General features: G+C 26.5%; 1 protein-coding gene across 1 annotated transcript; it reads right to left on the reverse strand.

Moving 5' to 3' along the window:
* Window positions 1–102: 102 nt before the first annotated feature.
* Window positions 103–6,638, reverse strand: LOC145831453 (septin-11-like). The gene is made up of 7 exons (XM_082938716.1): window positions 6,466–6,638; window positions 5,269–5,544; window positions 4,843–4,977; window positions 4,410–4,631; window positions 3,880–4,104; window positions 1,541–1,746; window positions 103–768 (listed from the first exon to the last, which is right to left on the reverse strand). The coding sequence occupies exons 1-7, from the start codon at window positions 6,619–6,621 to the stop codon at window positions 705–707; spliced, it is 1,284 nt and encodes a 427-aa protein (XP_082794842.1). The 5' UTR covers window positions 6,622–6,638; the 3' UTR covers window positions 103–704.
* Window positions 6,639–13,909: the final 7,271 nt, after the last annotated feature.

Here is a 13,909-nt window from a genome sequence, read left to right on the forward strand (position 1 = left end):
AATTCAAAATATTTTGGATCTTAAAAATTATTTAATAAAACTTATTACTTTAATAACTAATGCAAAAAGATTTTAATTCTTTATAATTCAATTTTTAAATCAGCAGCTATTTAGCTACTTAATAATTCAAAAACTAATCCAACAGACACAAAAAATAGTCAGCAAATATTTATGACTTTCAAAAATCACTAGGTAATCATGTTTATGCTAAATTAATTCTGGTAAATTTGTCATAAGTATTTTTTTTTCAGTTTTAGAATTTAATGGTATTTATGTAGAAGCAAAGGACAACAAGTGTAATGGTAATTAAAAGTATAATAATTAAAAACAAGTAATTTAAACAACGAAATTGCCCATTTAGTAAATAAAAATGCATGCCTCAAAATAAACTTCAACACTGAAATTATATACACAATACTAAGCTGGAAAACGTTGCTTTAAAAACAACCTTAAGTTTTTGCATAAACATTATTCGAATATTTAATTAAAGAGGCTGCTATTAAGTTTCAAGTTACTTGAAAAAAAAGGCACAGAGCCTGAAAACCACGGAAGAATTTACAAACTTTTGGCATAAGCATGCATTGAAAAATATTTTTGCCAGCCTCAACTTTACATAAAAAGTTTTCGTGATAAAACTCTGCTGAGGTCGAGACTTATGGCTGACTGTAAAAAAATGCGAAATAAAGTGTTCAACAAAAATGTTTTTATTTTTTCTTTCCTTTCGCAGCAGCCATTGAGTGGTTTTGATCCAGAGTTTGTTGCTTTAGTCTGTTTGAAAAATATTTATTGCTAAGTCAAAATAACCTTGAAATTTAAACAATACAAGAGTTTAGATTAGAAGTAAAATGACTGCTGGATTTTTTTTTTCTTATTTTGTCAAAGCATGATTGTAATAAAGTCAGTAAGTTAAAGATACAAGCTGCTAGTTGTTGAAAATGTATTTTCATCGCAAAAAAAAAAAAACTAAATAACCTAAGTCAAGCCGTAAAAAATCGGATATCTGGTTTATAAACAAAATAATAAATATTTCACTAAAAGCTATAAGTTGAAAAAGAGTTAACTGTAATATATTATCAATTTAAACATTAGTAAATTGTATTAGTAATTGTTTGAACCAGCATAAATCACCACACTTTTTTTACTTTATATTTCCTATCAGCAACCAACAACAACTTTCTAAAGACAAACATCTAATTAAGGTGAACAGTAAAACAGAAAATATTATTTTAGTTATTCCAAAGTTTAACGTTCACCTGTTAAAAAAAAAGTTCAGGACAAAAAGTTTCAATTAGCTCAATTGTCAATGAAACCCCTTTAATTTTTTTCATAGTAAATGCATGAATCAGTGTGAATCATTTAAATCATTAAAACTTTTAACTTTATTTTCCTCGCCAGCAACCAACAACAACGCTGCAGTTATTCTGAAGATCAACGAAATCTATTTTTTTTCATATTATACAGTAAATGCATGAATAGTAAGTGTGAATCACTGATTCTTTTCACTTTATTTTTCCTTGTCAGCAATCAACAACTTGATCACCTGTTGAACCCCTCGATCTCGTCCTGCATCGCCTTCTTCCGCTCCTCCAGCTTCCGCTTCTCCTCCCCGTGCGTCTTCTTCAGCTGGTCGTACTTGTCGTGCAGCTCCTTCTCGCTCCTCTTCAGCTCCGCCTCCTTCTCCTTCACCCGCGCCACGAACATCTGCCGCATCTCGTCCTCCTTCCGCTGCAGCTCCTCCATGTGCTCCTGCGTGGTTGGGTGCTACGTTGAAACAACAGAAGAAAAGTTTTAGAAGTTTTTTGTTGAAAGTTTCAAAAGTTGGCTTGGTTTAAGAACAGAGTTCTTAAATCAGGTTTTAAAAAGTTTGAAAAAATTAGTCATATAAAAACCTTAGAAAGAAGAAAGGTTTAGTTTGATCAGCTAGTTTTACTAATGTAGGCTTGCCAAAAGTTTGCTCCAGGTTTTCAAAAGTACACATTTGTGGGTATGTTTTTAGTTTAAAGTTATGTCTAAGTTAAGTTTAAGGTAAGAAACTGTGTTAAATAGTACAAAAACATTGAAAAGATACCTGCAATGCTACTTTAAATATGATTTTTAATTTAAAAAAATTTGATGATGGCAAAAATTTTTTACTTATATGATAGATTTTTTGTGTCAAATCGAAATTTGACTACTGAAGGTGTTTAAATTGTTAAAAATTCTAGGTTTTTTAGTCTAAATTAGCAAATTCCAGGTTTTTCCAGGTGTTCAGGCAACCCTGGAATAGCTAATATAATTACTATAGGAATTAATCAAACATTTTTCTATGTACTTCTTTATGAAACTTTTATATAGATTACCAAATTTATCACGAGCAACTTGTTTTTAAAAGTTAATAAGCTCTCACCAACTTAGTGTGCGGAAGATACGTTTAAGATAATATACAAATAATTTAAAAATAGACAAACTGAAACGAATATTTTTGAGGTTTGAGAGCAAAACTTTAACTTTATAAAAATTAAAGTTTTTTGTGAGAGAGCAATTATTATTTAAGCAGAATATGGATATAAAAAATGTTTGAGATGTTTAAAATAGTTTTGTTTAGTTTAAATGAAAAAAAGTTAATAAAAATTTGACTAGTTATCTAGAATAGCTACTTGAATAGTAATAAAAATATTTTATATATGTTACAATGAAGTTAAAAAGTTTATTTTTTGTAATAAACTTTTCGAGTTAAAATTTATATTTTGTAAAAGTTTTTTAATTTGTTGGTATTAAGGCATTATTTTATATAATAGTTGAAATATATCTAGAGAGGCTTGATTAGATTATCTTTTATTGATTTTTATGAGAAACTGATGAGCAAAATTTTGGAAGAGTTGTCTGAATATATACTTAATTATTCATCATTATTATATTTAGATACATGTTATGTTTTACCTTATATTATTTTATTTATATCTTTAACCAAATAAAAGTCTAACAAAGATGAAATTCAACAAAAAGTTTTAAAATTTGAACTAAAGCATAATCAAAGGAATAAAACTTCATAAATGCAATTAAAATTATTAAAAGCATTTATACTCAACAGTTTCTAGGTACAGCTTAAATTTGTCTCTAAATTTTATTTGAAGAAAGTATAAAATAAAAATACCATTTTAATAATAAAACAATGATTGTACTATGATACTTTTGGTGAAATAATGTTTGTTCATACATTATAAGTTATATAATTTATGTTTAATTGTTTAAAAAGTATTTTGTTATCAAAAAGGCATATTTTATGTATAGACTCTTTTAAAATGTATTAAGATAATAAGCTAAAAGTTTTTTAAGGTTTAAGTATTACCTTAAACAATATTTAATAAACCTAACTATTTTTTTACCTTTCTATATACTTTATAATAACAGTTAAGTGAGTTTAACTAAGATAAAACTGATTAATTTAGATTTAATAACTTGAAACAGGCAATAATTTTTTATTACAATTAATTAGCTAATTAAATGTTAAAAAATTTAAAATGTAATTAGCATTTGAAAGATTAAATATTAAGTTTAACTCAACTATAACAAACACATTTAACCTTATTAATAACTTAAATAATTGTAATTTGGTGTTAAAAAAAAGTTAATTAACTAATTTATGCTGATAGAAAAATCCAATAGAATTATTATGAAAGTTTAAATAAAAAAATTAGAAAAAACCCACTTTACAGTAAAACTTATAACTTAAAAAAATTTACCAAGCTTTTAAAACCATGTATTTCAAAATTTTAACCCTAAAATCTAAACAAATGTTTTTTTAACTTATTAGAAAACTAAAACAAGCTAACAAAAACTTGGCCCCATCAAATCAAGTAGATACAATATTATACCACAACAACAAAGAATCACACAAACCTGTCTTTTTGCCTCATACACCTCCTGCAGGCTGAAGCTCTTGTTGGCGCCGCCCTGGAACCCCATCTCGGTCAGCTTGCTCCTCCTGTACAGCTCGTAGTGCTTGAAGTGGGTCTTCTCCCGCAGGTCCTCCATGTTGGTCCGCACCAGCATCTCGCGCAGCTTCACGAAGTCGTTGTGGTTCTCGTTCTCCACCTGCACGATGCCCCACGGGTACTGGCGCGCCTGTTTGATAAAAAATCAGTTTGTTTTTGATGTTTGTTATGAAATCAACTTTGCTCTTTGTTATTCCGCTTCTTTTTATAAATCATCTTTTTTGCGAGTTATTTTGGTTTAATAAAATATACAAAACTACATAAAGTAGTAGGTAGTATCTTATATTCAATAAAATCAATATAAAGCACACCAACATACAATTGAAAGAAAAATAGACGACCAAGTATTTTATTTAATAAAAAACCTTATTTGCTTAACAAAATTTTATACAAGAAAGTAATTGAATTTGGAATAAGCTAAAACTTTACACTTACCTTGACCATTTTGTTGCCAATTTTGATCTCATCAGTGGAGCCAACGACGGCAAAGGGAACAATTTTGTTCATGAGCGCGTTCGTATCGGCAACATTTTCATCGTCGGTGGGAAACTCGTAGATCTGCACATCGTTCAACTCGTCCATTATCTTCTTCTTGAACTTGACGAGTTCGCTCTTTCCAATGATGTCAGCCTTTGCTATCACTGGGATCACGTTTACCTGCACGAATTTGAAAAAATAAAGTAAAGACTGTGTTTCAAGAAACTATGAAAACTCTTTACTTTAAAATATCAAGTTTCAATCAACAAAACTACCACAACAAAAAAAAAGCTTAAGTTGAATTTTTTTTAATTGTAAAATTAACTCAATTTTTCGAGTTCATTTTTCAATAACATGAGTACGTAAATTTGTAGAACATTGTTCTTCCAACCTTGCTGTCAAGATGCTTCATGGTGAGAAGGTCGAGGGTTTTGAGGCCGTGACCGGTGGGGCAGATGAAGTACAAGCAAGCGTGTATGCGGGTGTCGTGGTAGTTGTACAACGACCTAGAAACCTTCAGCTCTTCCTGTTTTGTTTGATTGAAATATATTTTAATGCTCTTGAAATGCTCTTAAAACAATTTGAGCCAGTATTTTGTTGTTAGAGTTAAAAAAACTGAGTTAGCAAATATTATTTTTTCAATTTCCAAAGCATTTAACCATTTACTCATTTAACAATATTTTATACTTAAAGTTTACAGTAGTTTATGTTGTTCCAATATTTTTATGTCGAATATTTATTCAAAAAATAATGACTTAAAAAATGCTAAAACTTAAAAAATCTCAAGAGATCTCAAGTTACAAACAACAAAACAAACCTGCAAGTAGTTTTCAAACTGCTGGTCGATGTACTCGACGATGGGCTGGAAGGAGTTCTCCTTGTTCATCTGGTCGCCGAAACCGACGCTGTCCACGATGGTCAGCTTCAGCCTCACCTTGCTCTCGTTCAGCTCGTAAGTGTTGGCCTTCAGCTTCACTCCCGGCATGTTGTGGTGCTGCGGCTCGTTCTCAAAGTTGGTGTTGAACAGCGTGTTCATCAGGGTGGACTTGCCGATGCCAGTTTCACCAATGCACAGGATGTTGAAGCAGAAACCCTGTTGGTAACAATGATGATTCAGATCGTAAAATGACATTTTGTATAAATGTATTATGAACATCACGTGCTAACCAACTCAGTTTGGTAGAGAAGTTCTTTAAATTAATAAATAATAAAACTTTATATTGTATTTCATTCTATAAATATATAAACTAACCAAAATATTTGTTAACAATACTGTTATAAAAATCATCAAAATTTTAAATTAATGATTTTAAATAACCATACTAATATAATAGCTAAAGGATTTGTTAACTATATAAATTAGTATAAATCTTACTTTTTGTGTAAAAATCATTCTGAGATAAATTTTCAACTTAAAAAATATTCAAGTATTTACAGTGTTGCATAATATAACAAACTAAAAATATAAGTATTTTTCTTTAGCTTAAATTGGCATAACGCTTGATACTTAATATTTGATTTATGTTAAATATGTTATTATTTTTTAACTTCGATTTTTGTTTATTGTGAACTTACATGGTTTATACTTCAGAAGAAAAACACTTGACAACAAAAATTGGAGTTTTTCAAGTAAAAGATATAACATTTTTTTTTATATAATTGTTATAAGACCGTTATATTTAATTTATTCATTAAGTGTCAGTTATCTATCCTGAAAAAAATCAACATCTGAGATTCGAAATATTTTTGCATATGATAATAAAAATAATACTTATTTTCTAGTCTATGCATTCAATAGCCTTATTACAAAACTACTAATTACATCTTAAAGTTTATTAAAATAAGCCAGTAGGTTATGAGTTCAACTAACCTGTGTTCCAAAGGGTCTACCTTTAACTTACTGCCAAAAAAACATTTAACTGGTAGTTTATTTTAGAGGCAAAATTTTCTACAGTTACCAAATGCATTCAAAAGGGTTGATTATTATTAAACAAAGCACACAAGTTTTTCAAACCTGGTTGGTGGCCTTGTTGACGAGCTGATCAGGCAAGCTGTCGAAACCAACATGACCTGACAAGTTGAGAAGTCTGGTGCCGTTGTTCGCCTCTTGCGGGGCTGGGACATCACCTGCACCTGCTAACACTTGAGAGTCTTCCTCCATATTTACCATACTATATTAACAGTCTGATAACTACAATGTTAGAGTTTTTTTATTCTTATTCAAGAATTTATGAAAGTAAAATGTTAGCACTAGATTTCACAATTTAAAATTAATTCTGTGTTAAGTTTAACCTTAAAAAAAATTAGAAAATTGCAGTTTTATAAAATATGTGTAATAATAAAAATACAGAAACTTTACACATTTTAAAACTAAAAACCTTTATTTAATTATCATTTTTTATTATAAAGAGAAAAAAATGCTATCAAAATAATATATAACTAAAAACCAAACTGTTTACTAGTAAATATTTAATAGAAGGAAAGTTCTACCATTAGTTTTCAATCTATCATTAAAAAATTATTTAACAATTTTTAAGTTTTGACTATTTTTGAGGAAGAAAAATTTATCAATGGAACAAAAAGGAATGTGATTAAATTACTTATTATGTGTTATATAAACAGCTAAGCTACTAATAACAATTTACTATTTTTTAAGCTTAATGCATTTTTGATATTCATCAATTAAAGTTTGAGAGTTTCATCATAGCTTCATAACAGAAAAAAAAAATACTACTCAACTAAAAACATATCACCTCTTACAATTTTGAGTAGTCTTTTTAAAAAATTCAAAATTTAATCTTTAAAAATATTTCTTAATTTTTTTATTTAAACTTTTTTGTTCTTATGAGTTGTTAAAATTTTGAGGTAGACTTTTAGTAAAATTTTAAGTTTTGGAAAAAAATAACATTGATGAAACTGATTCCATAGGTTTTCTTTCTGCAACTGTTTACAAAAATATATCTCAAAAGAAAATTGAAATTTTTACACTCTAAAAACTAAACAACAGTTCATACTTTAATTTTTTTCAATTTTAACAAGTAATTATTTTGGCAATAATCAACAAAGTTTAGATGTTTTGTGTCATCAATAGTGCCTATAATAATAATATGTCCTTTGTAAGTACAAATTTAAGGTTTCTCAGATGCTGTTGTTTATGGTTGTAGAGTGAAGTTATTTATTTATTAAGTTTTATTTTTTTACTATTTTATTTTTTTATTAAAACATGGACCCTCATCCATACTTGTTTTATGAGTTAAATTCAGTACATAAAACTACTAAAATCAATTCTGATTAAGACTGAAAACTTACTAAAATACTAAAAATTGATTCTAAATAAGTGATTTTTTTGAAAAATATTTTTGAAATTACAAACCAAGTATTTCCCAATATTAAAGTCAAAAAAAATAGATTAAATAAATCACATTAAATACTTTAAAAACTTTTTTGTTTACAGAAACTAACTGTAAAAAAAATAAAACATGTGCAAAAATTTTAAACACAAGTTTTTGACTGTAGTTATGTTTTTTAATTGTTCAAACCTTTCATAAGAAACTACTTAAAAACTTATTGAGCTTTGAATGATACCTGATAGTCAATATAAATCTTGTCACAATATAAATGAAAACCTTTGTTACAAATTTTATGTTATAACATGTTTAAAAAACTTATCACTCAAAATAAATTATTGAATTTTAAACAAAATAAGAAAACTATTTGTTTTTGTTCTTTTTATGTTTTTGAGTTAGATTCTATATGCAACATTTACTTATTGTGAAAAATTTTACAATAAAACACCTCATTAAAGTTTATTTTATTAGTAAATTTAAAATTTACAACTTATTAGCTATATTATTAAAAAAAATTTAAACTTTATAAAACGGTCTTAATACAAATTACCATTTATAAACACTTGGTATGTAGTGAACAAATGTATATAAATTAACTAGAAATAATTGAATTAGACAGCTAAAAAGGTGTTAACTTTACTTAATGCTAATCTATATAAAGTTTATTTTTTATAATTCTTTTTTTCTATTAAGTTTAATTTAAACTTTTAATAAACTTATATAAGAAATTTTAATTTACAGTTAATTGTGTAAAAACATAATTAATAAGTTTAAATTGACTAAACATATGTAAACACTTTTTAATCTAACATTAACTTATTTTAAAATATATAGAAAATATTTATTATGTTTCATAATGATTAAAATGTTCTTTACATGCTTTAAACAATATTTTGGTTGTAATAAATTAATATTGTGATTTTAAAATACAGAGTGTTTTAATATCTACAAGTAAAATTGAATAAAGACCCATGCTGATTGAAATACTTTTATCAAGTTGACTTTTTTTTTATCAAAATACCTTTAAATACAACAAAAAATTATATAACAACTAAAATTAAAAATAGAAAAACTAATGTTTTAAAGTACCTAATTTGTATAAAGGGGTTTAAGATTTATTTTTACTAAATAATTTGTTGCTGAGAACTTCAACACTGTTGTTAACAGTTTTGTTTACTACTTGTGAAACTACACAAAAAATTTTAAGTAAAGTAGTATTGAAGTCTTTAAGTTTTGTTGGTTCTTTATGCAAAATATAACTATAGAAATAGATCATATTAATTTAACAATACTTTAATATTTTTAAGCAACAATTATTAGTTTATTAATAAATTTACTATTCTCATACTTCTTCATTTGTTATAAAATTTATAATAACTTACATGATTTAAATAAAATGTTTCAACTTAACAGAATAATAGCTTCCAGTTTTCTTTTCTCAGAGATACCAAGTAATTAAAAAAAAAATTCTCAGAGATGCTAAGTAAAAGGGCATAGGGAGGGGGTAAGGCACTTACACTTTAAGGTACGTGTTGATCTTATTTTAAACTGGGTGTTGAAGTGTGTTGATTAGTTAACACACAGAAACATATGTTGGTACAATAAAGGAAGATTACTGTATAATTTGTTTTAATAAATCTAATAACACATTTTCTTATTTTTAATTTAAGATTTAACTGAGAAAGTTAGGGCATAGGGGTCAACCTTGTTTTTTAATGTTGAACTTTTTGTTAATTTTATCTATACTATCAAACCTTTTTAACACCTTAACAAAATTCAAAGTAACATTAAGATTTAAGTGATCAAAGTGGGTAAGCTCAATAGTATCTCAATCAAAGTGGGAAAAGCTATTTCACTACAAATGTATTTTTTTCATTTTCTAATTGATCTTCTTAAAATTTTCACAGTAAATCTTTAAATAATATTCAAATCTTTCAATGCAGAAACTTATATTTGTGAAGTATATAAGTTTAATAAAAAACACACTATTTTTGTTTTATATTATATATTTTTTTTTAAACACTAACATTTAAAGTCTTTTAAAACACAAATAAAATACTCTCTGAAGATTTAAGGTTTTTATAGATGATAGACAATACACTTAAATTAAAAAAGTAATTTACCCCCTTTGCCCTTAACAAATAATTTATTTTCTTTTTTCAGTGATCTTTGATCACATTTATTTACAAGTTTGAGTAATATCGATCAAACAAGATTTTGAGAAAATAAATTTAGTATTTAAAGATGATATTTGAAAGAAAAAACAAATGTGAACACTCACAACTAAGATCAATGCATTGGTGTAGAGAAAGACCTCTCAGTCATCAAGGTGCGCACCATTTGCTGGTAACTAATACTTTGAGCTAAGTTTAAAACATAATGAATAAATAATAAAAAACAAAAACTTAAAAAGTAATTATATTTACATTAATAATAAAAGTTAAGTTTTAAATAGTAGGTACCCTTTTTTAATCCATTACTGCCAATATCAACCATGGAAACTGTAGTCTACTATGGACTCCACAACCTCTCCCCCCTAGAATCCAATTTTTTGACCATTTACATTCACATTTTTGTTGTTGCCCTTTCTACAAAAGTAACCATAAAAGTGCAACAAATATCTTATAACTAAATAAGATGGGAGAATTGGTATGGTCACAATACATAAAACATTTAGTATAATACTGTAACAGCACCTTGTATTTTTAAATAGTATCTATAGTTTAACTAATGGTGTGACAAGATTAAGCTTGATATTTTTCTGATTGTTTTATAGGTAAATTAGAACAAAAACACAGAAGTTTTTTGGAATAAAGTTATTATAGGCTAGTGAAAATAATAAGCACTAGTTCAAATTCACTGAATTAATTTTAGGGTTAATTAAATAACTAATAAATGTTATCAATCTGATTAACTTGAATAATTGTAAAAATATGGGCACAGCAAGTATTACTACGCCATAAAAACAGCATACAAAAATTAGTTTAGTTTTAAAACTTGTCCGGGAACTTAAAATGTAATTTGTTTAAATATTTTTTCATTTAAAAAATTAAATATTTTAAGATTTTATTATACCATCTCTATTTTTTTAGTATTTAAATAATAAGTTAAAAATTTAAAAAAAAAATATAAAAAAATTTTAACTTAAATAAAATATGACGTAATTTTACAAAGTTATAAAAAACAGTTTGATGAGACAATAAGAAAATTGCTGATAACAAAGGAAAAGAGAAACGCAGTGTTATTTTTGATCATTTGCATCGTTGTACACAATATTAAAACGCTAATGGCGATAACAATTTTTAAGTCCTCAAATGTGTGCTAGAGTTGAGCTTGATAGTTTGGCTTTGGAATCAATGGAAAATAAAAATTAAAACTAAATACGCAAATATCTAGAAACAGAAACAAATATCCCTACACCTACTTACAATAAATTAATACAACTTAAATTATTGTTAATATAGTTCTATAAGCATTTTTTTAAAACTTTGCAACTTTACTTTATAAACAGTTAAACTTAATTTTATACAATCTTTAAAACTGTTTAATACAAAGCTTAAAGCTTTCAGAAAAGAATCAGGGATGCGATTGGAAACGCTTCAAGTTTGTAACTTTGTTAGAATGGAAAATATTATCATATTATAGAGCAGAAGCAGACGGTATTTGTAAGCAATAAACTTTCTACTGACAATAAAATGTTTTGAATATTTTTACAACACTTATAAAACGAATATATATTATACTTAACGGACAATCTGATTTGCATATTTGCTGGGTCAGCAAAGTTTTTAAAGCTTTTTTTATTTTATTAATATTCGTTTTCGCTACATTTTGAAATGGAATAAACATAATTTTTTTTTAAAGGCGACAATAAGTAATAACTAAACTTAACTCAATTTAAATTAATTTTTAACATTCTTACAGCTTAAATAGACTTATATATAACTAGTCATATAGTATTAAAAAATACTACAAAATTTCAAATTTCAATTTTTCATCAAACCAACAAATCGATGCATTCACGGACTGTGTAAAAATTAAAAAACAATCAGAACTGGCTGAAGAACTTAAGCGTAATCTAACAAATATTCGAAAACAATCTAATACATCTTAAAACTATATTTACTCTTTTAATTCTTTGTTATGCAAACACGATTTTATAGTTGGCTCCATATTCAAAGACGAAGATTCATATTCAACACTATTTAAAATATTTCAATTTTCACAAATAATATCCTTGTAATATTTCGTACAGCTAATCTAATAAACCGCTTTTCTTTAAATTATAAGTTTCAGAAAATAAATACAATTATTGACGTCATAATCGGCTGTTTAAGACGAAAATGTTGTATAACCAATGTTTATCGTACACTATTTAAAATATTTCAATTTTACTGATAATATCCTTGTAATATTTCGTACAGCTAATCTAATAAACCTCTATGCTTTGGATTATAAGTTTCAAAAAATAAAAACAACTATTGACGTCATAATCGGCTGTTTAAGACGAAAATGTTGTATAACCAATGTTTATCGTACACTATTTGATTTGTTTCAATTCTTACTGATAATATCCTTATAATCTTTCGTACAGCTAATGTAATAAATCTCTATGCTTTGGATTATGAATTTTTTATCAAACAAACACCATAAAAAAAAAGTCCAGTCGACTTCTGATTTACGTAGAAAAATCGACTAAGTTTTTGTTTTGTATATTCAACTAACTTTTTTAATACTTTATAATTACTTTAAGCTTACGATAAATGTACTTTGTATTTAACTGCTAAATAAATTAAGACCTTTTTTTGTTGTTGTACTTTCAGTAGTATTTAACGAAAAAAAAAAACAATAAGCGAAACTATCTAAATTTGTTCTAATCATAAACTTGTTCCTTATATAAAAAAGGTTTCAGAAAAATTCAGCAAAAATATAACAAAAAATTTGGAAACAATTGGAATCATCATCATAGTAGCTTTCAGAACATCTAAAGTTTGAAACTATTTTTCACTGAAAGAAAAGATCAACAAACTTTACAGAAATTGCATCGTTTATAAGTTTCAATGTCCAGGTGACCTGGATACCCAATATATTGGAGAAACGGAGCGACAACTGTTCGTCAGAATTAAAGAACATACAAAACCTACAATAGCGCAGTTTTTTCACATATAGAACAATGTAGAATATGTCAGAATCATAATGATATTTTTAATTGTTTTGAGGTAATTAAATTTTGTAAAAATAGAAATATTTTACTTGCAGTAGAGGCTATTATGATTAAAAAACTTAAACCTAAACTTAATCACCAACTAGGTCCTGATAAAGGATCTAGAATTACAATTAACATTTTTAAATAATTCATTTTTGTTCTAATTATCTATTTTAGTTTTTTATGATTAATTTGATTAGTTTTATATTGATTGCTTCTTTAGTTTACTCGTATTGTGTTTGATTAATTAGTTTTTGTGAGTATATATTTTGTTTTGACAAGGAAATTAGTTAAATTTTGAAAGCATTGCTCAATAAACCGTTTAAATGAAAAAAAGTTTTGTTATTAGCAATTAATTGGTACATAAAATCATGTAAACACCTTTCGCTATATTCTGTTTATATAAAAATTGCTCGAAAGACTGGTATTTCTTTGTCTCAGTTAAGGAACCTTGAAAATAGTATGATTAGAACGGTAATGAGATTTATGGATATTAAATATTTAACTAAATGTGAAGAACTTGGGATAATTCCAGAGTTTTTAAAATTCAAACCTCCAAAATTGCTAGTGTACGATAATGTTGATAGATTCTATAGAAAAGTTCTGTTAGAACAATTAAAAATTGCAAGAACTCAGTATAATATAACTAAAAACAACAGAAATGAAATACTAAAAGTTATCCGCAACAAAACTAGCATTAGTCAGTATCACCTTCTCTTGAGTTCTATTAAGGAAAAAAGTATTAAAGAAAAATTATTGGACAAAAGGTAGAGACATAAGAAGAAAATAGCTTCATTATGGAACAACCAACGTAAAAGTAAAACTCCAAACTGTATCATAAACAACAGTAGTCATGAATTAACAATTAGTGAATCAAATGCATTAATGTTTGGCCTCAAGCATTC

The sequence above is a fragment of the Thalia democratica genome, chromosome 3 (assembly GCF_965202585.1).
Source record: "Thalia democratica chromosome 3, ktThaDemo2.hap1.1, whole genome shotgun sequence".
Classification (NCBI taxonomy): Eukaryota; Metazoa; Chordata; class Thaliacea; order Salpida; family Salpidae; genus Thalia; species Thalia democratica.

What these genes read in the sequence shown, in the direction of transcription:
- LOC145831453 (XM_082938716.1), bottom strand. Translation starts at nt 6,621, where the DNA reads ATGGTAAATATGGAGGAAGACTCTCAAGTGTTAGCAGGTGCAGGTGAT. An exon ending in AGTTTGAAAACTACTTGCAG is followed by an intron (nt 4,978 to 5,268) that starts GTTTGTTTTGTT and finishes CAAACAAAACAG; the next exon opens with GAAGAGCTGAAGGTTTCTAG. An exon ending in GAGATCGAGGGGTTCAACAG is followed by an intron (nt 769 to 1,540) that starts GTGATCAAGTTG and finishes TTTTTCAAACAG; the next exon opens with ACTAAAGCAACAAACTCTGG.